Source organism: Cotesia typhae, unplaced genomic scaffold (assembly GCF_013202065.1).
Source record: "Cotesia typhae breed Kobodo isofemale line unplaced genomic scaffold, CoteBio_Ctyphae scaffold_152, whole genome shotgun sequence".
Taxonomy (NCBI): Eukaryota; Metazoa; Arthropoda; class Insecta; order Hymenoptera; family Braconidae; genus Cotesia; species Cotesia typhae.
This window is the reverse complement of record NW_027423776.1, coordinates 172,045-196,766: the sequence shown is the minus strand read 5'-3', so window position 1 is coordinate 196,766 and position 24,722 is coordinate 172,045. Positions and strand designations below refer to the sequence as shown.

The window sequence follows — 24,722 nt, the reverse complement described above, 5'->3', positions numbered from 1 at the left end:
TTGAACGATTTTTTTTGAATTTTTTAAAAAATTTTTATGTCTTTGGGGTGGTTCGAAGGGTAGTTCCGGGGGAGTTATCGGCTTGATTATTTTTTGTAGTCTATGGGGGTGTAAAAGGAGTGTTCAGGAAAAACCGCAGCTTCAAACGACCCTTTGAACTATTTTTTTTTAATTTTTTTCAATTTCTTAAGTCTTTGGGGTGGCTCGAAGCGTAGTTCCGGAGGAGTTATCGGCTTGATTACTTTTTATAGTCTGTGGGGGCGTAAAAGGAACGTTCAGAAAAAATCGCAGCTTCAAAGGACCCGTTGAACTATTTTTCTTGAATTTTTTTTTTTAGATGTCTAAGTCTTAGGGGTGGCTGAAGGGGTATTTTTGGTATTTTGAGAATCCAATATACTATTTCCCGGGCTCTTTGACTTATTTTGAAACTGAAAAATCATTTTCAGTCTCAAAAGCAAAAAAAATTTTTTTTTGATTTTCGTTCAAAAAAAAACGTTCAGAACTTCAGGTACATTGGTTATTTGGGTACGATAAGCATAATTACACCTAAATAACGATCAAAACTGCCAACATGAAAGAAAGAACGTAAAATGAGTTTGAAAAAATCGATCGAAGTACCAATACAATAAAATAAGATTCAAACAACTGATTGAAATTTTAACAATGTAAAAAGATTTAAACAAATAGTTATTCAAAAATTAGAATAAAATCTTTCAATATGTTAATATATATAAATTGATGCAAAAATTAGTTAATACATGCCAAGCCCAAGTTCATTTTTCTACATTAAGTTATTCTTATCAATTAAAATTTTTTTGCTCTATGCAGTGGTGTCCCTACACGAAAAATTAGGAAAACGGTTGACCCTGAAGGCCATCCCTGCAACTTCCCGCTACTTTGGTAGTTAACCGCTTGAAATTGCACTTATTATGTTTTCGAGCTCTCCGAGCTCAAAATTTTGATAGGAGTTTAATAAATCACTATTATTTTATTTTCAAACCGCAATAACTTTTGAATGAATGAACCGATTTTCACGCGGTTATCGGCATTCGACAATGTTTTTCAAATTCTATGATATATTTTCAAACACAAATTGATTAGACTGGAAATTTCAGTGTCATCCGTAAAAAACACTTTTTGTCGATTTTTTTTCGTCAACGATAACTCACGAACGAATCAACCGATTTTGACCGGCTTGGTGGCGATCGACGTGGTTTTTCGATGTAGAGAGCTGATTAGTTTTTGGAATTGATCGGTCGAGCCGTTTGAAAGTTATTAAAAAAAAATATAGGAAAACGGTTGACCCTTACGACCATCCCTGCAACTTCCCGCTACTTTCGTAATTAAGCGCCCGATATTGCACTTATTATGTTTTTGAGCTCTTCGAGCTTAAAAATCTAATTTTCGTGTAGTTTTGAGCTCTCCGAGCTCAAAAGTTTGATAGGAGTTTAATAAATCACTATTTATTGAATTTTCGAATTGCAATAACTTTTGAATGGATCAACCGATTTTGATCGGACTGGCGGCGATCGACGCAGTTTTCTGATGTTAAAAGCTGATTAGTTTTTAGAATTGATCGGTAGAGCCGTTTAAAAGTTATTCCAAAAAAACCACTTTTCAACAAATTTTTTTTGTAGTTTTTTTACAATTTCTCAAAATCTACGGGTCCAAATTTTCAGGAAATCTAAGTTTGGTCAAGCCCTTTCGAATGGCACCAACCGCGATGAAATCGGTCGAGCCGTTCAAAAGTTATAAAAGGGTCACACACACACACGCGCGCGCGCATATATATATATATATTCACGCATTCACACAAACATACATACATACATACATACATACATACATACATACATGCATACATACATACATACATACATACAGACATGTTTTTAAAACATTGAAATATAATTGATCATAAAATAATTTGTCATAATAATGATAATTATATTAATTATTATTAATATTATTATTAATTGTTTCTTCTTATTCTTATTATTAAAAATTTCTTGATTTTAATTGAGTAACAACTCAACATTGAGAATATTTTAAATTGCAGCGGATGAAAACCACTGTGTCCGGGCTTGCGCGCGCCACTACCTCAGTTTCCATAGTTTTTTTACCGACTGTATAATAAAACGTAAACAAATAATTTTTTTTTATTTTATTAATTTTTACGCCGGGGATTCATTTAATATAATAAACTGCCGGGGATTCATTTTTGTTCATTCAGATTCAGAATTTTTCGCCTTTTAATTTAGTTATCATATTCATAGGGCTTTACATTAATATAAATAAGATATTTGAAGAAAATGTACCGTGTCTCAGCGACCCGAATGTTATTTTTTTATTTATTTAAAAAACCCGGGGGAGTTCAGCTTTATAATTATTATTTTCGTAATCTACGAATTTTTTTGCATAAAATGGAACAATAAAATTCTACTCGCAAATTAGTTCCCTCAACGGTTAAGAGTAAAGTCAGTGGACGATTTTCCTACACTTCTCTTATGTTACATGTACGAAAAATATCATTTTCAATTGCTATTATCTTAAGTTTGATACGGTAAATCGTCTTCATATTTTAACAGCATATGTATTATGCATTGAATATCTTATATTCAAAGTTTCGAGGATTTCTTAAAAAATTGCATTCATAACCGCACGACCTTAAGCCATGATGATCGTTGTTTTAAGTCAATAACAGTGAGTCTCAGGAGAGCGCAAAAATGTTCTTGGCTCCAGTGTTTAACTATGCACATTGTATAATTTATTTATTTATTTCGGAAAAATTTAAATATCCGCGATCACTTAAACGGCTTGTTTAATACAGTGCTGAATCCAGAACCGCAAATTCGTAGGATCGATTTCCGGTTAAGAAGATGTTGTATATTTTGATGTCGGTAATTCAATCTGGACCAGTGACACTAGATGCAATTGAATTAATTGATTTATTAAATTTAAACTCATGTAAAATGCACCGGAGAAGCTTATCAGACTAACTGAAAATACTTTAAGCCCTGCTGAAAAAAATTAAACTCGAAAATTTATTTTTGGCACTCTCTTGCAGCCTACATAAGAGTATAGTGAATAAAGTTTTTTGATAATAGTTAGTTTTCTACCCTTACCTAGCTGTATTTTAATAATTCTGGTTTATAAGTAATCTAAACTAAAATTAAGAATAACCAACAAACTCAATCAATCTCAAAAATAATTTTAGCTGTACGTTTATGAGTAATTTCTACATAATAAATTTTATTTACTTGAAGATGTGATGAGTTCTGAGATAACCAGTGTAAAAATAAATAACAGTTTTAAAAAATTAAAAAACACGTTTTTTATAAAAAAACAAATTAAAAAATAGAAAATAAATTTAAATAAAGAATTGTGTTAAAAATTTCAATATATATAAATTAAAAATAGTGTGAATAAAAAAAAATTATTTCATTTTAAAAAAAGCGTGGGGTGCATGGTGTCAATAGTTATAAATATTTCATTAACAGATACGAGTAGAATGATTATCATTTTGATAATATCTTAAAAAGCACCCCACGCTTTTTTTAAAATGAATCAATTTTTTTTTATTCACACTATTTTTAATTTATATTTATTGAAATTTTTAACACTATTCTTAATTTAAATTTATTTTCTATTTTTTAGTTTGGTGTTTTATAAAAAGCGTCTTTTTTAGTTTTTTAAAACTATTATTTATTTTTTACTTTTTAGTTTAGTTTATTTATAAAAGCGTGATTTTTTAGTCTTTTTAAACTATGATTTGTTTTGTTGAATTAAAAATTATCTTTGGTGTTCGAAAATTTGTTAACATTAGATAAATCGACTAAAAATGATAGTTGGAAATTAAAATTCCTGCTTTATCAACTACAGAGAAAAATTATAAAAGGGATTAAAAAAATTAAAATTAAAATTCTTGTTTTATCGACTATAGATAAAAGTTATATAAATTAACAAAAATCGTATTTTGCATATTGAAAAACGCAATAATTTTATCAAATTAGTGTATTAATACCCTATAAAACATTGATGTAAAAATCAGAGGACTAGGATCAGGATAAATTCATTAGAACTTCATGTTTACTCGCGACGTTTCGGCTTATATTAAGCCTTTCTCAGGCGTTCTGAAAAATGTATCACAACAAGTTACATAAATCAAAATAACTAGACAACAATTACAACAAAAATAATCAAAAATTATTTCCTACCATACACAGTTGCTCTAATATTGTCAAACATAATCCTTGTCATGATTCATTTTATAAATACGGTACACTCACAAAGAAAGAGTTTCCAGGATACATCAAAATTAACAAAAATTAGTAATAAATAATATTGTCAATAAACTCCTTTATTGTCAAAAAACCCAATTAAAAAGCAAATTGAATAATTCACCATTATAAATATTTAAACAAAGACTTTAAAAAAGACTTTTTTAAAAAACCGAATACTTAATTAAAATTCTTTCTTTTTTCTGTTATCTACAAATAAATCCAACTTTATCCTAAAAATTATTCAAACAATCATTTATAAACACTCTACTAGGACACAAAATACTACTGCCATCCTCTTCTGTCATCCTTTCTTATCTTCGTGTAAAGATTCAGCAGGCCACTGTACAGACCACTCAAGTGATTGGTGTCTGTTTTCCGATTGACAGTACTATTCATAGAAATATTAAAAATAATATATCATTTCACTCACACTTCTTTTAAAGTAATTCTTCTCTTTATCAACTATAGTAACATTGTCAAAGTCAAATACATGGCCGGTATCAAAATGATGCCTGGCTAGAGCCATAAGTTCAGGTTTCAAGATGTTAATATTCCTGCAATTCATACGATGTTGATAGATTCTACTGCTAAACCACTGCTTGGTCTGCCCCACGTACAATTTCTTACAGCTACAAGGAATTCCATTGACCAACTCAGACATGATCCCTTGATCTAATTTATCCTTCAACTTCGAATGCAACATTCCGATAGTTCTTATATTATAACCTGCTAGTCTCCAGTCAGTGTTATGAAAACACATTGAAACCCCTTGAGTCATTCCCGAAATGTACGGAAACTTGAAATAATATTTTTCAGCGCGTGCTCTAGCAACACCTCCATTATCATTAAACTTATTCACGCACATGTCAATGAAATCCGACGGATAATTATTATTTGTTAGAATTTTCCTCACTCTTATTAAATTAGACTGGTGGTGTTTCTCATCACTTAAATTTATGGTCCTATGGATTAAACCTAATGCAACTGACATTTTTTGTGTTAACGGGTGATTTGACATATAATTAAGTAATCGGCCAGAGCTCGTAGGTTTAGAATACCAGTTAGTACTCAGACTATCATCCTCTTCTCTGGACACCATTACGGCAAGGAACGGCAATCTTCCGTCAATCTCAACCTCCATAGTAAATTGGATCTTATCTTCGATGGTGTTGAGATCCTCCAGTAGTTTATGTTCCTCTTCTTTAGGATTAGCCATAAATGTGTCGTCCACGTATAATTTTAAGCAAAATATTTCAAAGGGAAGCCCTTTACACACCTTTTCTAACACGTATTGCATGACAATTTCGCTAGAGCCGGGCTAGCTGGTCCACCTATACACGTGCCATCAATCTGCAGATAAAACTCACCGTTTAACCGAAAGTATCCTAAGTCAAAGCAAACATTAACTAACTCTAAGAAAATTTCTTTACTCATGTTTACCACTTCTGCAAAAAAATCCTAGTCCTCTGACTTTTACATCAATATTGTATCAACAAGGATCTTAAACAGTACTATAACCCTATAAAACTTTGATCATTTCCACAATTTCTCTCGTGCTCTAAAAAGTAGGCCGACTTTTCTTTTATTTTTAGTAGATTTTACAAGAATCCAACTGTAGTATTTGTTCTCATGACAGAACTTTTGAAAAATATTGCTAATTATCGACGGAGCCCGTCATGCTAACATAGAAAATATTTGGGGCATTTCATGCCAAATCACTGAGTTTTTTTTTCGACCCCTTTCGATTTGGCTAAAAATTTGGTATTATTTTCTACCCTACCAATAACATTTTTCTGAATTTTTTCAGTTTTCTTTACCCAACCCAAAAAAAGTTACGAATTTAAAAAACAACGTTATTTTTTTTTTCAAATTGCTATAACTTTGACACTTTTGGCACTTGACCTTTTGGCACTTTTTTTTGTTTTTAAATGTAGTTTTTAGAAAAAAATTTTCAGAAGTAAAGAACAATAAAATATTTTAGTTTTTTCAAGAAAACCGTCATTTTTTCGAAGTTCGACACTTTGGATTTTCAATTTTTTTGTCTCAACAAAAACTTCAACTAAAACCGTATTTAACCCCACTATTCCCATTTTGTGCCCACTTATACTTCTAATTTTTTTTTTTTCGATTGAAAAAAAAAAGTTTTCTTTTAATTTTGCTTATTTTCTTAAACTTTGCACGAAAACGATTTTGGTTGGCTTTTATAACCTCAAAAGTAAAAAAAAAACATAAGTTTGAGAATATAGTGATCGAAGAGTACAGTAACGTTAAAAAAACTTAACCTACAACCTTAACTCTGTTGATATGTATAACATGGATAGTGAGGCAAAACTTTTTATCTGGACTGTCGCAGAGGTACTACCTCAATTGCGTAGAACTGTAAAAAATAGCAAAAAATGATATTAGAATTAATATCTAATGACAAAAACGACAATTAATCATTTTTAATAGGGAAAAAAAATTTTTCAAATTTTCAGAAATCGAAAAAAAATAGTAGCTATGGAGGTCCCACGACCGGACCCACCTGAAAAGTTGTGGAATGAATAGTAGTTTGTTGTCACGAATTTTCAGGAAAATCAAAATATGCATGATTTTCAGAAAACGACTTTAAAGTTTTAAGACTCGAAAATCACACGGAAAAACTTTTCGAAAAAATTATTTGTATTTTTTTTTTAAAAAAACATAGAAAAACGAAACTTTTTTGTGCTTTAAGTTTTTTTAGTTGAATCGTTTTTTAAGAAGTTATAAACAAAAAACCATGAAAAGAGCGGTTTTTTTTAAAATTCGATGTCTTTTGAACCGGTGATCAAAAAAATCTCAGAATTTAGGAGGACAAGTTTTTTTATAGGCACTAAAAAATATAAAAAAGTTGAGAAAATCTGAAATTAAAATTTTGAAAACCGTCCGATTTGGCGTGGAATGCCATATATGTACATAAACTACCAAACCAACGTCATGTTTAAGCCTCACTTGACTGAATAATTAATATCGTAACGAAGTTCTGTGTGAATTTTGACGGAAGGGCCAATGGAACAGATAGATTTTATGAAATCTACCAAAAAGTCACATTCTAGTGTACCGACCAATGATTGTGAGTAAATTTTAAACAGTTACTATTGGCGCCCAGTATTTCTACTGACAGTTTATTATGAAGCGGACCTAATGTTGATAAAATAAGAACCACGGTATAAATCAATATTAATAAGAAGATAATTAGTATTAAATTAAGTTTAGCTGCCTTCGTGAAACGTCATAAAATTTCAATATGCTATCATTTGCCTCCTATCCCTCAAAAGTTTAACTTATGGAGCGATAATAACAAAAAATATTGTATGTCATTCGGCCGTTAAATGGCGATTTTGACGACTTTTTTTCGAAATTCGCTTTAATGATTGTGACGAGAATGTTCGAAAACGAGCATAAATTTCCGTTCTCGGCTACGTCTCGGACGTTAAAAATTACGCCCGTTTCGAACCTTCGGGCTGCAATATTTTGGACTTACATCTAAATGTCGTCGCTGTCAGATAACCGCCACTTCACGGCCTTATGACATGAATATCTATTTTTGTTTTTCATCTAAGAAGTGTTTCTTTGGTTGAAAATTGATAGCAGTATTCGGTAGACTGACTAGACAGTGTCGATGCCCAGTAATATAACTCCTGAGCTGTTATTTGCTAATCGATTGGCCGCTGAAGGCTTGCTTCTGCTGTGACTTTTTAATACTTTTTTAATTGCTGTGGAGCACCATCAGAGAGGTGAAAAACTTTAGCTTCATCAGGAATCAATTCTTTTGCAATATCGGCAATGATCTTAAGATACATATTTACATCGATAAAGTTACACAGAAAAAATTAACTAGCAAAATTTACTCAGATTTTTGTTACTTTTTAATGTTTCGAATAGTAAAATGAACATCGGAGTAGTATAAATTTTAATATTACAACACTCAATACTCAATGTAGAAAGTATAAAAGCCGTAATTAATGTAAAAAAAAGTTATTAACATCTGTCACTATAGTAAATAACAATTCTCTTTCGCTCTTTCAAATTATCGTTTCAAAGGGCTGGATCCGATAGGCTACTGCGCGCCTGAATACTTTTATTAAACCCTATAAATTTTAAATATTTAGAAAGTAATTTTAGTCGATTTTAATATGCTCACAACGTACGTTTTTCTTCTTCTATGATGCTTTAAGTTTCTTTTATCTTATTAAGAATGAATGGCAAATGTGCATTTGGTACAATTTTCGACTTTAAATTTCACAATAATTCATATTTACAGTAATGTCATCGAAAAGCAAAGTTGAGTCTTACGGGACTTTGCCATGGAATGTCTTACAATTAGCTGAACATTTGCGACAAGAACGTTTATTTGTTAGTGCGGAACAACAAAATCTTCAAAATCTCAATGAAAAGGTATTATTTGATGAGATTTGTTAAATGCATTTTTGTAGTCATCATATTTAAGAAATTAAATGATTAATTTTCAATTTAAGGTTCTTTACGTATTATCGGACTTAGCTCAATTGACATGGGTCACTGATCAACAAAGAGTGAACTTAAATAAATTAATAGTATCGAGACCTGACTGTACACCTGCTTTATGTTGTCAACGTGCGAATGCCTTAGAAAATTCACAATTCCTTGATGTATACAAGTGTATAAAATATCAATCATGTTTAGTTTATGGAGAATTCTTAGGAGCACTAAGAAAAAGTCCAGATATCTTAGCTGCTTGCTTAGTCGAAGGCGAAAAATTTCTACCCGATATGATTCAAAATATTATTCAATCATTATCAGCTGGACTTTATGGAAGTTGTTTACTACCTGAAGATAAAATATTCGTTTTAAAATTATTGAAACAGCTTATGCTTCTTCAAATCGTCCCATCCGATAATCCTAGGAGGCTACTAAGACATGGGACTTGTGCATTTTCTAGATTTTATTCAGTTTTTCACGAAAGTCTATTTTCTGCAAAGTTATTCCTCACTGCAGCTCTTCACGGACCCATAACTCAGTTACTAATGGAGGATGAAATGTTTCTTGATATTGATCCAGATAAAGTACCGATACGATTTCCACCATCCGAAAGATTGAAAAAATTTGGAGTTGAAGGGTCTTCAGAGTATCAGTCTAAATTGTTGCGATATAGACTTTGGACAATTAATTCATTGGTTCGAATCACTCAACGATTTATTACAAGTATACGAGAAAACATGTATTGTTTTCCAACAAGTATACTTTGGTTAGTAAAACAACTCGCAGGATTTTTGAATAAGAGTGGTAACATTGAATCTAAGGAAGTTCATGCAATGTGTACTGATCTTGTATTCACCTATTTTATTTGTCCAGCAATAGTCAATCCAGAACCGTATGGTATTACTGATGCTCCTATTAATTATGTGGCTAGATTTAATTTGATGCAAGTGGGTCAGATATTACAGATGTTATCTCTGATGAAGTATCAAAAAATCGATAATAAAGTTATGGATCTATATCGTCGCTTTGAAAAAAATTCAGTTTCTACAATTATTGATCTGATGTTAGAAGGAATAATAGAGGAATTAGATGATGAACCAAAAATTTTAGATCATAATAAGTTGCAAGGACTTAATCGATCTGCTGCACTTTTTACAGAAAATGAATTAAATTCATTGATTATATTTTTACAAACGGTATGTCATAACGAAACAGAAATCTCTTATCCTGATGATAGTACTTTAGATCGTAAACAATTGAGCCAAATGCTAGCTTTATTGCCAAGTGGATCAGTGATGTCGAATAAAATTGTAAACATTACCCCTCTAGATTCTGTTAAAAGGAGTAGTGGTTTATTAGGGAAAGTTGGTATCAATCGAGGGTTAAGACCTTCTACATCATCTAATCCTGGCATTTCAAACGATGGTGTAGAGGAAATCAATAACATTTTTAGTTTTGAAGAAGAATGCATAAATAAAGTTTCACAGGAAGTTCTGGTTATACCATTTGGGTCAACACTACATGAATCGGTAGGTTTTTTGAGTGAACATAAGATTCTGTGCATGGAAAATCAAAATAACATGAATCCTAGTTCAGTAACTTTGAATCTTTCTACTGATTCTTCAAATAATAACCGCCGTAATTCTACTGGTCCAGAGCGTATCGAAATACATGAAAAAAGAACACGTTTTTCATTGTCACATGATGAAGTTTTATTTGAAGGATCTATTGGCAATACTTCAGATAATCTTGAAGTGGTTTCAGAAGCTGCTTCAAATCATAGTGTTGCTTCATCGTTAGAACTGGAAACTGAAGATCAAAACGACAATTTATCCGACATGGTATCTGCAAATGTATCTGGAAGAGGATCTCCTAATATTTCTGGTCGAGATACTCCGTCATCACAGATTACCGAAGGTGAGGATATACGAGCAAGTGGTGAAGTTCGACCTTTAGACTTACCTCCTCCTACAATTTCTACGAAACAAAGTCGATCTGAAATTGATGACAAATTCTGTAAATTTGAAATTAAAAAACTTATTGAAGGTGATGAGACAATTTCATTAGTATCCGATACGTGGTCTACAGACGTTCTAGCCTCTGATAGTGAAACAGTTGAACACCAAGACCGTTTTCTGTTTCCACCTCTAGCTGAGCAAACGTCGGGACTGCCTGTTGAACCTTTACAAGGGATTGTGGATGTTAGTGAAACTGCTTCAGAAGCTTGGAGTATGGATGTTCTCGCAAGTGACTCTGAACGTCTAACTGAGGTGGATACTGATGACACATCTAGTGTAGCGAGATCTGATGATACTGGAAGATCAGAAATAGAAAGTCGTGGAGAACCAGAAGTCAGTGAAGAATCATCAGATGTAGTACATATCTCTACTGGTCCTTTGCTAGATAGTTTAAATACATTGTTTAAGCCAAATTCTACAGAAATTAATCAAGAAGATGCCACCATTTCTTTATCTCCTACTTCATCATCAGCTGGCAGGATCATTAGTTTTAAAAGTAGTAAACCTGACAATTTTAGAAGCATTATTGACTATGTTGATAATAATTCTAAAAATGTGACCAGAGTTGAGTATTTGAAATCGATAAAAAATGATAAATTAATAAATATGATGGATAAATTGAACATTAATGATGAAAAAGATAACAGTATGAATCTGAATTTGAACAATCATCTTGGACAAGTTGCTGTTGCTCCAGAATTATTATTGGAAAACCACATGTCATTACCTCATTTATCAAATGAAAAATCATTAAATGGAGATACAAAATCTGCAGAATCAGAAAACTTCAGAACAAGTGTAAATGATGTTATTGTTAGGCTCAGTACAACTAGTTTAACTTCAAGTAGTAGTTCTGGTTCTGAATCTAAAGTGAAAACCTTAAATTTTAACTCAGAGTCAATTCCATTATCATCAACGAATGATAGTAATGATAATAATACAAATAATACTAACAGTATTGGCAAGTCAAACTTTTCAACTGGCGCGATTCCAAAAAGTATAAGTTTTGATATAACTGCAGTCCGGGGAGATAGAGAGTATTCAGATGATCAAAAACACAAACGTGGTTTTTTTAGCAAATTTAAAATGTCTTTGAAAAATCGAAGAGGCAAGTCATTACGAGAAACAGATGAACTTGGAAGATGTTATGATCGTGACATCGTAGCTGACGGTATAGATGTAGGACGGTATAAATTACGCAAAAGAATGTCGGAAGATCTTAGAACTAATGCCATTAATAACGTTGGTAAGATTTTTTATCATTAGAAGATAATTCGAAATTAATAGATGTAATTCTTTCAGATAGTACTGACGACATCTTGGCTAAGTACAGAAGAAAACCAAATATAGTATATGATACAGTTTCAGCGGACAACAGTCAGAGTCGACCGAAAGAAACTGAAGATGAAAGACTTTTAATTGATTCAAACAATGTAGAATCATCTTTTGCTTTTTCTGATGCAAAAAGAAAATTACGAATGGTACTTAGCACAGCAGATCTGCAACACATTCCATGGAACATTTCTTTTGAGGTTGGTATTTATAACAATAGCAGAGATAAAAACGTACAATTTTTAGACTTGATTAAGCGTATAATGGAGTAAATATCTAAATTTGGCGATTTAACAAGAAAAATGTCTGTTCTGTAGTCATTTCTCAAAAAAATAGAGATGATAAAAGGTACTATTAAGCGGAAAATTCTTGGATCAGGTTTAGACTGGTTATCTCATTTAAAAACACAGAAATATTAACTAAAATGTAAGCTCTAAATTTATTTACACTAATAACACTTCATATTTAATTAATTGGTTAGCAGATTGTCGTTGAATGAGCGGATAAATTAAGCACAGCGTGTGTAATAAAGCGAAGTTGGTTGTTACGTGGTTAAAAAACAAGCGGAACTGGAATTAATGGGTGGATTTCTGTACAAATAAAATAAATTATCTGGAACAGACTCAAAGAAATTAAGCGCAGATAACTTAAGCGAGTTAGTTAATTATTAATTAAGCAAACAAGCGGAATTTTATAACGCCAGCGAATTAATACAGCGGAATAGCGATGCATTGCACTACAAGCATGCTTGCAAAAGATTATAATAATGCGTCTTCTTTCTGGTCAGTCTCGTAAAGAAGCCTGACTGCGCATGTCAGCGGAGTGAGAAGCCAATCAGAAAATTCGGTCTATCGATGTCGACACCGATAGCCAATAATAAAATGCAACACGTCCGGTGTGATCGAGAAGTTCGGTTTGCGCCAGCATCTGAAATTTGCGGGAACGAACGGTTGTCAGGTGCGGCTCATGTATTTTATAAGCTTACAGTGATTAATTACTCGCGAGTCAACATATTCACTGAATAAAGATAAATCAAAAAAATTAGGAAAACGGTTAAGCCTGAAGGCAATCCCTGCAACTTTCGGCTAAATCCATACCTAGGCTTTGAAAATTGCACTGATGATGTTTTTGAGTTCTTCAAGCTCAAAAATACAAATTATGTATTATTTTAAGCTCTACGAGCTCAAAGAAATAGTTTTTTATGCTTTTGAGCTCTTTGAGCTCGAAAGTTTGACAGAATTTTCATTGAACACTCTTTTTTGAATTTTCAAACCGCATTAACTCTTGAATGAATCAACCGATTTTCGAGCAGTTGACGGCATTCGCGGCAGTTTTTTCAATCTTATAACAAATCTTTGAGTTTTAATTGATCAAACTAGGAATTTCCGAGTAACTCCGGATATCTCTCGTAGGAATCGACCGATTTTGACCGGCTTAGCAGTGATCGACGAAGTTTTTTTGTATTAAAAGCTGATGAGTTTTTGGAATTGATCGGTATAGCCGTTTAAAAGTTATTACAAAAAATGTCGGAGTTATGTTAAAAAAAACAATTGTTTCCAAATATTTCGTCGACGATGTCTCTTGAACCGATTAATCGATTTTCACGTTTTTGGCGGCGATCGACGCCGTTTTTTAAGCTCTAATGATTATCCTGTTTCATCAAAAACGATCCGGAAGGAAATGTCGAAGTTATGTAAGAAAAACACTTTTTTCGGTACTCTTCCGTTCACTACATCTCCCGAATGAATCAACCTTTTTTGACTGGATTAGCGGCGATCGACGTGGTTTTTCAAGCTTAAGGGCGAATATTTTTTTAAGTTGATCGATAAAGCCGTTTAAAGTTTTTTCCAAAAAGCCACTTTCAGAAAAAAATTTTAACTTTTCGCTAAGACAATTGAAGATTTTCAAAAATCGGGAAGTTATTGATTTCACCCTGTCTTGTAAAAATTGAGTTTCCATCCAGTCTCGACGTTTGAAGCTTACAGAAAGCTTCCTTGACTACCACCTCGGTGTTGTCGCTGTGTGTGTATGTGTGTGTTTTTTCATAGAGAAGCGAAAAAAAAATTTTCCGAAGATACCGCTATCATTAAATGATGATGGTCGGTAGTGTGGGATTCTTACCCACTAAAAAAACTCCTCTCTCCTTCCCCGAAGATAGTACCGAGATGACTGGATCGGAACTGCGTTAGCATTACTTCAATACAGTCCATGTTGTGTCTCAAGACGCTTACTCCTGGTTACTGGTCTCTTTCTGCGGTTTTCTCGTTTAGAAGGCGCTGCGCGTAGGCTGCAACAGCTGACCAGTTATCTTCTTTTCTGAGCATGCAGGCTATCAAGCTCTCGGAAGAGAGTATGGTGTCTATAATTTCTCCGGTTTCTGCTTCTGTAGTCCTTCTACCGTACACACCCGAAGAAAGTGTGTTCGGCGTCGTCGAATTCGTCCGGGCAGTATTTGCACGTCAGCGTGCGGTGCAGCCCCATCTTAAAGAGGTAAGCGTTGAACTGTCCGTGTCCTGTCAATAGCTGTGTGAGGAAGAAGTCCGTGTCCCCGTGCTTCCGAGAAAGCCAGATGCTGGTGTTCGGGATCAGTCGCGCCGTCTATCTGCCTGTCTCTCTCGATTTCCATCTCTATTGCTACTTTTGCTGCGTTTCCGCTTTTATCATCGCTCTTGCATCCTTCATGTTTTCGTCACTATTTTTAGCGTCATAGAGTTTTGCTCTCTCAAACGTTAGTGAGTCGATGGGCACGGCTCCCGTAATGACCAATACAGCCGCTTCGGAAACCGTGTGGTTAGCACAGGCACCCCTGAGAGCCCCTCGCCGTTGTACTGCTGCCATTTTTTGCCGGTAGGTTATCTGTTTTAATATGCTCGCCCATATCTCCGCTCAATAAAGCAGTACCGAATGGACTGCTTCTAGAAGGACTCTTCTTTTTTTGGCTCTTGGTCCCATAGTGTTAGCCATAATTCTTGCTAGGCTAGACACAGTCTTACTGGCTTTCCTGCATGTACTGTCTAGGTGTCAGCGGAAAGATAGTTTCTCGTCTATTATTACCGCTAGATACCGTAGCGCCCTTGTAAACGTCAGTGTTTTTCCTCCCATGTCGACAGCAAATGGTTTTGGGAACCATTTTTGACGTGTCAAAACGACCATCTCCGTTTTGTGCTTGGCCAGTTTCAAGTGGTGTTTGTCAAGCCAAGTCTCGACTGCGTCAATGGATTTCCTAACAAGTAGTTCAGCCTCTTCTATGGTGTCTACTATTATCGCGGCCGCAACGTCGTCCGCAAAACCCGTCAGTTCTACTTGCTTTAGCAACGTCGGTTAATTCTTCAATTTTGCTACCGAGCCTCTCCATTGACGACTGTTGGCCGGTGGCGGTCAGTGCAGAATTAATCCTTCCTCGGTAGGTTTGAATATTGGCGGGAACAAAAGGGCCTCCACTTCTTGGAGGAACTTTCATTGGCTGTCCATCTTCGTCCATCTGAGCTGTTTTCGTGCTCCCTGTAGCATTCTTAGATAGCAGAGCCATGGGGTCCACTCCGCTGTCCGAATAGCGGTCGCTTGATAACGATGAGTTCAGGCCCGTTTGCACGCCTTCTCTCGCCGGCACTGGGGTATCCAACCTCTGTACTGTAAACAATGTTTAAAAGTTTTGTGACATTTTTATATTGTTGTTTGCTAGGTTTTGGTCCACCCCGAGTATTTTATTTCCTTGATACCGAACGTATTTGGCATGCAGACATGTCGGGCGTTCCCCTATCGTCACCTCTGTGTGTGTGTGTGTGTGTGTGTGTGTGTGTGTGAATCTCTTACAACTTTTTAACGGCTAGACCGATCGGATCGAAGCAGGTGGCGATTCAAAGAGTATCATTGCTATTAAATTTCGTGAAGATTTGAATCGATTGAGTTTGATAGATCTTGAGAAATCTCAAAAATAAAATTCTCAAAAAATTTTTTTTTCACCTGAGAATGCATGGACATTACGTCAAATTCTGCCAATCGCGTGAAAATCAGTTCATTTATTTAAAATTTTACGAACAAATCACCCGATTTTGACCGGGTTGGCGGCTATCGACGTAGTTCTTCAATGTTAAAAGCTAATTAGTTTTCGGAATTGATCGGTCAAACCGTTAAAAATGTATTCTTAAAAGAACACATTTGAAAATATTCTTTCTTTGTTGTTTGTTTTGAGGTTTTTCAAAATCTACCGGCTCGATTCATTTAAAATCTTAGTTCGTTCGAGTCCTTTTAAATGGCGCCAACTGCAATGAAATCGGTCAAGCCGATTAAAAGTTATGAGGTTTACATACGGACACACACACAAACACAAACACACACACACACACACACACACATACATACACACAAAATTCGAGCAAACTTCCCAGGACTTCAAAACGTCAACATCCGTTGAGAACTCGATTTTTAAAAAGACCGGGTAAAACCAATAATTTCCCTACTTTTGAAAATTTTCAATTTCCTTAGTAGAAAGTTAGCAAATTTTTAAAACTTCAGGATCTTGAAAGGTCAGTTACAGGTGTTATATTAAAAGATTAATACATACGAAAAGCTTTAAAATTCATTTATAAATACTTTTGATTTTACTTTTTCTCGTGAAAAACATATTTTTCCATCGAACATGAGTATTGAATAAAATTTATTTAAAACTAAATTATCATTTATATTCTACTTAAGACATAATCACTGTTAAAACAAACAAAAAATGTTATATGCAGTGCAAATCTCTTTAAGTATTGTGGCGGATCAGCGTAGTGGTTATCTTTCATGCTTCATGTCTTGAGGTGTCCAGGTTTAAGTCTCGTTAAGGATCGGATGTCAAATGGTATTTTCCAGTCAAACGATTGTTAAGTTCATAAATGTTATTCTTTTTATCGTAAAAGAAAATGACTTATCGGCATCAACAAGTAATTTAAAAATTAACTAAAAAAAAAAAAAAAAAAAAACTTACAGAACCGTCCGCAGCAATTCAAGTTCTAAATCTTGACTAAATTTGATATTACTTAGTCTGATTTGATACAATTAGATTCAAAATATGTTTAAACCATTTTCCGGGTAGCTATTGGTTTGTTTATTGAGTGATGTAAAATTATTACTTACCCTATGAACGTCTCATCCTTTAATTCCTTATTTAACATAACACAGGTCCACAAAAAAAGTGGTCTGTGCTGGATATTTGACAAAGATCTTTCGACGTATTTTTTACCACTGAACACGAATCTGAAGTCAAAATTGGGGCTCAAACTGCAAAAAACGGAGAAAAATAAAAAAACCGATGAAAACCATGATCTAATAGTATTTTCAATATGTTATGATCAAATTGTAGTTTCTGGTTTGTTTCTCTCCGTAATATCCATCAGTGATTTGCAAATATGTTTATTTGTCACTTATTGTGTCTAACTGAAGTTTTTTATCGAATGAATTTTGTTTTTAGTATGAAATAAAACGTCAGGACATTGAATCGGTACATTTACCGGTAAAAACTTACTACCACAGAGTGTTTGGACTACGATGACAACTATCCCCATAACGGGATGTGTAGAATGATTCGCTAGTCAACATTTCGTGGTGTCGAAGGCAGCGAAGACGTTCTATTTTGCAGGGAAGCGCTAGAATATGGGAATGATGTTGTATTGTGTCCGACGACGAGTTGACATTTTCCTCATCAATGGCGGAAGGGGGTTGTTCATTTTAATAGATTGTAATGTTTCTTCTACTCAAAATTTAGCTGGATCTTTTAGTATATATGAAGATCATGAATGTTCTAAGAATCCTAATCTCTTTTGTTACGTTTGTGCAAAATACATTGGGATGAAAAATACATAGAAACTCATTCATAGGTTTGTGACTTTTTATGAAAAGTGTTTACAAATGGAAGTTTCTTTTTTAATAAGTTTAAAAAATTAGATACCTAATGTTGTTTGTGGTTCAGACTATAATATGGTTTACCGATATGAGAAGCACCATGTAACAGGGTAAAATTACCCTAAATCGATAAGTCACCGGATATCGATAATTATTCGACATAGCACTGGCGCGTCTCGATCTTCGGGCCTAAGGGGCGAATAGAAGGGGGTTGTTTTGGGTTAAAATAGGTCAGCCGTGCAGTGGAAAAGGAAGAAGTAGTGTGACCGCCAGACTGAGTGCCACGGAAATCGAGAAGGACCGATCCCCGGAGTAGTGACGAGACGAAGGAAGCCAATTACAACCAGGACTTCATCCTCAATAAGAGAGTTAGATCATCATTTTATTCGTCAAGGTATTAATTATTACTCTGTGGGAAAGAAGTGGACCGCGGTTTACCCAATACCCAGTAACTTCTAATTAATTATCAATTAGATCGTTTAATCGACAATTATTTTAATAATTAATAGTTGAACATTTGCTAGTTTGGATTTAGTGGTTTTCATGTGGGCTTATACCCGAGAATCATTCAATCGACCTTGCGGGAAAATTTTAACAACTAGAAATTTACCAATTAATTAATTAACATCCGAAAAATTCGTTAAATTTATTGTTATAATTTTTATAATCATTAACTTAAGAAAAATTGAATAATTTTGTCACTTGGAAAAATAATCGACAAACTTTTGTTCGTGGAATTTTGGTCGAGCGTCAATACATTTTTGTGTCTCAGTAAATTCCAATATCCAAGATCAAGTAAAACTTAGCTAGCGAATGTTCTAGCAAATGAATTTGAATGCTTCGACTTGTGTCGATTATTTTTATAATTGATAAAACGATTAGAAAATTATTAAGAATATTTTATTAAGAATTATTTATTGAAAATATTTTATATTATAAAATTATTTTATCACGTATGAATTTAGTAATTTTGGAGATTAAGTCCGTGAAGTAATTAAATTAAAAGTTACCAAAAATTAATAATTAATAGCGGGGACATTAAGTCCAAGAAATTAGTTATTCTGAGTAGGAAATTCACAGTAAAAATTTAGTCAGAATTAGTTAATTAAACTTGTGTTAATAATTTTGAACGTGATTGAGATTTTTATATTGTGATTAATTTAATTACCAAAAGTTAATTCAAGGTATTAAGAGCTTTTGTTCCAAAATTATTGTTATATTATTAAGACCGTGACTATAACTTACTTAGGAATTTTAATCCAAATAATACTTTAATAGAAAGAAAATTAACAATCGGAATTTGAAAATTGTAATAGTTAGTTCAAGGTTATTTAGAAATTGATTGTTAATTTGGAATTGTCGTTTTACTAATTACTAATGATTGAATAATCAAATTAATTTAGAATATTTAATTAAAATTAATTACAGTCAATTTTGTTAAAGATAAAATTTAGAAAATAAAAATTATAAATAAAGTCAATTCAGTAGTGTTAGTGTGAGACAAGTGTGGGTTATGTGTGAGTTGCAGAGTATCTAGGTCTACGTTTCGTCACTGGGCTGTTACTGCTGTAGCTGGAGCGAGTTACGAGTGTGTGCTGCAGAGCATCTAGGTCTACGTTTCGTCACTGGGTTGTTGTTCTGTAGCAAAGTGTGAATAAGCTGCAGGAGTATCTAGGTCTACGTTTCGTCACTGGGCTGTTACTCCTGTGAGCCGAGTTAACGACCCCTGCATACGATTCGTTTTCTGTGCGGGTGATTATAGGTTTAGTTAAACGGGTAGACGCCGAAAGGGGCTCGTCGAGAATAATTTTAGAAATCAACGGGTAGACGCCAAAAGGGGCTTGTCGAGAATAAGTTTAGAAATCGGCGAGTAGACGCCGAAAGGGGCTCGTCGAGAATAAGAAAATTGTTAAGTGTGGATAGTGTGTGAGTAATTGAGTTTTGTTAACTTGTTTTAAGTCGCGATATTGTTAAAAGTTGTTATTGTTAATAAATATCGATATATTGTTAATTAATTATTTATTATTCAACAGCACCTTCCTCCACTCTCTCTACCCTAAGAAAAGATTTCTCAGCTCTGGACCGGTTCCAGGAACCGTGATTAAAAATCCTGATGGCGCCCTAATAATTATATTGGTTGTTAGTTTTGTTTAATTATTTATAAAATTGATGAGGGGCCAACCTGAGCAGGTAAAACTGTTACAACCAGAATAAAGAGAAACTTAAATTTAAATCTCCAGCTATATGGAAGAAACTTCTTGGTGCAAGTAATTGCTACTTTTGCACTACAAAAGTTGAGACTGCAGGCTGAATCCATAAGGACAAAATTTCGTATTCTTCTGAGTCAGGTGAGCAACAACCAGTTGCAAACTTTATAGAAGATTCAGAAGATGATACGTCACAAGATAGCCTGACCAGCGGATTCGGTACAATGGAAGTCGGCGTTGATCCTGAGAATGTAGCTCGTAATGACAAAGAGTCTGCTACTAACGGTGAATCCGATTCCAGTGAACATGGTGAAATAGTTCCTTTGAGCAGTAAAGACGAGTACAGGTCGATCGGTAACGAGAAAAAGTCAGAACGATATGACCAAAAACATCTAAATTATTCATTTAGAGTAGCTAAACTCTTGAAAGAAAAGGCTAAAATATTGGCTTCGAATATGAAAAGGAGAAATCTTCTGAAAAAAGTTACTTAAGTTTAGTTTTATCGGAATTGAGAGCAGGCTTTCCGTAAATATTTTGAAAAAAAGAAAAATTTGATTTGTTTTTTTGTTCGAATACTAGACATTTGAATAAAAGAAGTTTGAACAATAGGTCTCATATTAAAATTTCTAGTCAATTTTTTTCTTAATTAATTATTGCGTAATAAATTAATTATGATGCCATTTTTTGTGAAATTGTAGGTATGATTTAGAATTGGTGTCGCGGTAGTGTGGCGATGCTAGGGAGAGTACATTTTTAGTGGGCGTCGTAATAGTCCACCAAACGGCGGTAGTGCAGCGGTGGTACGGCGGTGATGCAGCGGTCGAACGAAATTTATTGTTTTTTAGTAAAAAATAATAATTTCATTTTAACTAGGGTGAATCTCGTTATTATTTATTCTCTTTTAAGCTTTAAATTTCCGAGACTCAGAGAGAGGGAAAAAAAAGATATGTTGGTAATTTGATTAATTTAATTGCAATTGAAATAATAAAAGTCTCGAAAACTAATACAAATTATAAATTTAATTTTTTTAATTTATTTCTTCGATATCTATATCATTTGATGCGATTTCTATTGGTATTCTTGTGACCGAAGTATTATAATAACTAAAATATGCAACATAAATTCGGGTTTCAACATTTTTTTTTTTTTTTTTGTTTATTTAAAGTCGCATAAACTACTAAGGTCATGAGCGATTTACTAGGGGGGAACTTTTGAGATTGGAACTCATTTTTAACTTTTTTGGGCTCAGCAGAATAATACACTTGAATATTGAAAATATTCAGTGGTGTAGGCCGGACTCGAACCCGGTCCAATGCATTTTAGAAAGCAAGGGCCGGATCCGATAGGTTATTGCGCGCCCTGTATTTCAACATTATCTAAAGATCTTTTAAATATAACATCTATTATTGCTCCTGAATTTCTAGTTGGTGTGTTTAGATTATTATACATCAATTATTGATGTATTGCCATTTAAAGTTCTAATATTTATCTACTAAACGAATATATCAACGAATAGCGTGTATTTTTTCTCGATCTCCCTTACTCTCTCTCAATTCGTCTCACTAGCTCTCTCCTATCTCTCATTTCATTTCACACTCTCTCTCGATCTTTCTCACTCGCTGGTTCCCTACTCTCGCTCTATGACTATGTGTTTCATACTACGTTCACCCTTTCTCACTCTCTGTCAATCGTTCTCTCCGTCTTCTTCGACAAAAACACTGCACATCTTTATGACACTAATATTATTATTCTTTCGTTTCATCTGTAAAAAGTTTACCCTTATGCGCCTTAAGAAGTTTCACTCAAAAAAGTTTTGTGTACGAGATCTTCATTTGGGGTTGAATCATATAATAAAATAAGAATACCGTTTGTTGATCCAGTCAAAATTCTCATTTTTCCTATTCATGTTTAAACTTAGGTTAATAGAACAGTTTGGGAAAGTTCTTGATGAAGATGGTGCTTTACATACCTGCGTCAAGTTTTTAAGCACAAATTAGGTGCAAGATTGAGAGAAGGCATCTTTTATAGCCGGTAATCCGGACGTTATTCAACGATGAAACATTTGTTTCACTTATCGATGAATAAGAAAAGGCATCATGGCAAAGTTTTAAGAAAATATGTACCAAATTTGTAGGTAACACCAATATGACCGCAAATTTTAAGCGTTGAGGTTGACTAATGAATTTGAAACTTCACTTTCTTGATTCGCATCTCAACCAATTTCCGGAGAACAACGAATATTTTAGTGAATAGCAAGGATAAAGATTTCACCAAAATCTCGAAGAATTCAAACTGCGATTTCAGGGGCAGTGGGGAGTAAATATGTTTGCAGATTACCGCTGGATGCTACAAAGAGAAACTTAGCAGAGACTAAAAAAGCGTAGCAGAAATCCGTTGCACAGGTTATTTAAATAGAAAAGGGCCAAGAAATGACAGAAATTATAAGATTAAAATTATCATGCAGAAAAAATTATTAGATCATTGATTTGATCTGGTTTTTTATTATTTTTCTCTGTTTTTTGCAGTTTGGCCTCCAATTTTGACTTCAGATTCGTATTTGGCGGTAAAAAATATGTCAAAAAATCTTTGTCGAAGACCCAGCATAAGCAACTTTTTTTTTGTGGACCTGCGTTTTTATTAGATTATGTTTCCATTATAAATCTTTTTTGGTTTTTCTTACAGAGAAATGCGTGTGTTCAAAAAGAAAACGAATTAATAGCCTTTTTACAACTTCAGCTTGCGGAAGCAATTAATTTACAAGATCGTTCTTTGATTGCTCATCTTCATGAAACTTTACGCTGTGTAAGATTATTTAATGATGATGGCTGTAAGAAACTTTTCCAATCACTTAAAGATGACTATGAAAAAAGATCACCTTATGTTGCTTATTTAATTCGATGTAGACAGGGTTTGTTATCAACTTTAGCTCATTTAGAACGGTATGTAAACAAAAAATTTTCAAATATCAATTAATTCAGAAATCGTTTGAAACATTTATAATTATTAGACTAGGAGAACGAGTAAAATGCGATCGAGATGCTGTAAATAGCCATTTAGTTGCCGTATGTGTAAGGGTATTTTTGGAAAAACGTGAATTACAAATTCTTCGTTTTTGTGATGAATTTCAAAAATTGAAGGTGGCAGACGAAAAACAAGATCTTCTTGAAAACTTTTTAAGTAAAATTTATGGTGAAATGGATAATGATTCGATTTGGCAAGTTGCAAGCGAGAGTCAACTGGATTTAGCGAGAATGGTAGTGGAAAGGACGGTGATGGCTCGAGTATATCACAATGCACTGTATCCCAATGGTGATGGAGATATATACAGAGATCAATTATTATATGACCATATAAAAAAACTATCCAAAGTTATAACGCCGAACCATAAAGATTTACGAGTCCCCAAAATATATCATTATGAATGTCCTTGGCCATGGGCTCAAGCTGAATTGGCTATGATATCTGCATACAAAACTCCACGGGATAAATTGCAATGTGTATTTCGTTGTACAACAACCATCATGAATTTATTATCGATGGCATTTGAAAGAGGGATTCCCGCAGCTGATGATTTGATTCCTGTATTAGTATATGTAATTATTAAGGTGGGTAAATGTTTTAATTAATACATTAAAATATACTAAATTTTTGAATTTATTATTTTTAGGCAAATCCACCTTCATTGCTATCAACTGTACAGTACGTAGACAGTTTTTATGGACACAATCGTTTAGAAGGTGAAGATCAATATTGGTGGACTCAGTTTTGTTCAGCAATTGAATTTATAAAAACAATGGATTGAGATTTTGATTCAGTTGTAAAATGAATGAAAATTTTTCTAAATAGTTATTTTATTTAAGTATTCAACAATTATCTGAAATAAAAATTTATTATGGTACTTACATAAATACTTTTAATTGTTATACATAAATCAATTCATTAGTAAAAAATTTTTTTTTGATTATTTTGAATTTCTAAGGACGTTCATAGCCAAGAAAAAAATACCAATAGGTTATGGATATTGGTTTCTTTTTCACGCACTGGTGCTGCCTCACTTGACAGAATATCGCTCACTTAGTTCCACTCATATAAAATATCTAAAGTCACTAACTTCAAACATTTTTTATTAAAAAATGAATACCGCTCGTTTATGTTATTTTTGTTTAAAATACTTGCTATATTTTCAATTAATGATTCTTAGTTGTCTAAAAAAATCCTAAGAAAAATACGATTGATATTCAATAAAACGTTCGCTTGATCGTCGGTCATAGCGTTTGTATGTAAAATTTACAAATTTTAAATACTAATATTTTAAAACTTAGTGCCGCAAGGATTATTTAAAAAAATTCCTGCATCTAGAGGATACTTATGAGCAGGGCCTGGAAGTTGGGCCAACAATTAAACTTAAAAATAAAGCAAATCTAAAGTAATGATCACAAGCGAAGTGACGATCGCGAGCAAGTTTAAGGGTTTAAACTAATACTATATTTTAAACATAGAATATGTCAAAATAAAAGTGA

The 24,722-nt window shown here is 33.4% G+C and overlaps 1 protein-coding gene across 1 annotated transcript in view; it reads left to right on the top strand.

Moving 5' to 3' along the window:
* The window catches only part of Gapvd1 (GTPase activating protein and VPS9 domains 1), a 34,734-nt gene extending 10,624 nt beyond the window's left edge, over positions 1-24,110 (top strand). Inside the window, exons 2-7 of the mRNA XM_074256311.1 lie at positions 8,566-8,699; positions 8,780-12,026; positions 12,083-12,312; positions 22,885-23,141; positions 23,210-23,807; positions 23,870-24,110. Coding sequence (XP_074112412.1) covers positions 8,566-8,699; positions 8,780-12,026; positions 12,083-12,312; positions 22,885-23,141; positions 23,210-23,807; positions 23,870-24,004 — 4,601 coding nt within the window. The 3' untranslated portion in view covers positions 24,005-24,110. The remainder of the gene's footprint in view (positions 1-8,565; positions 8,700-8,779; positions 12,027-12,082; positions 12,313-22,884; positions 23,142-23,209; positions 23,808-23,869) is intronic.
* The last annotated feature ends 612 nt before the right edge of the window (positions 24,111-24,722 follow it).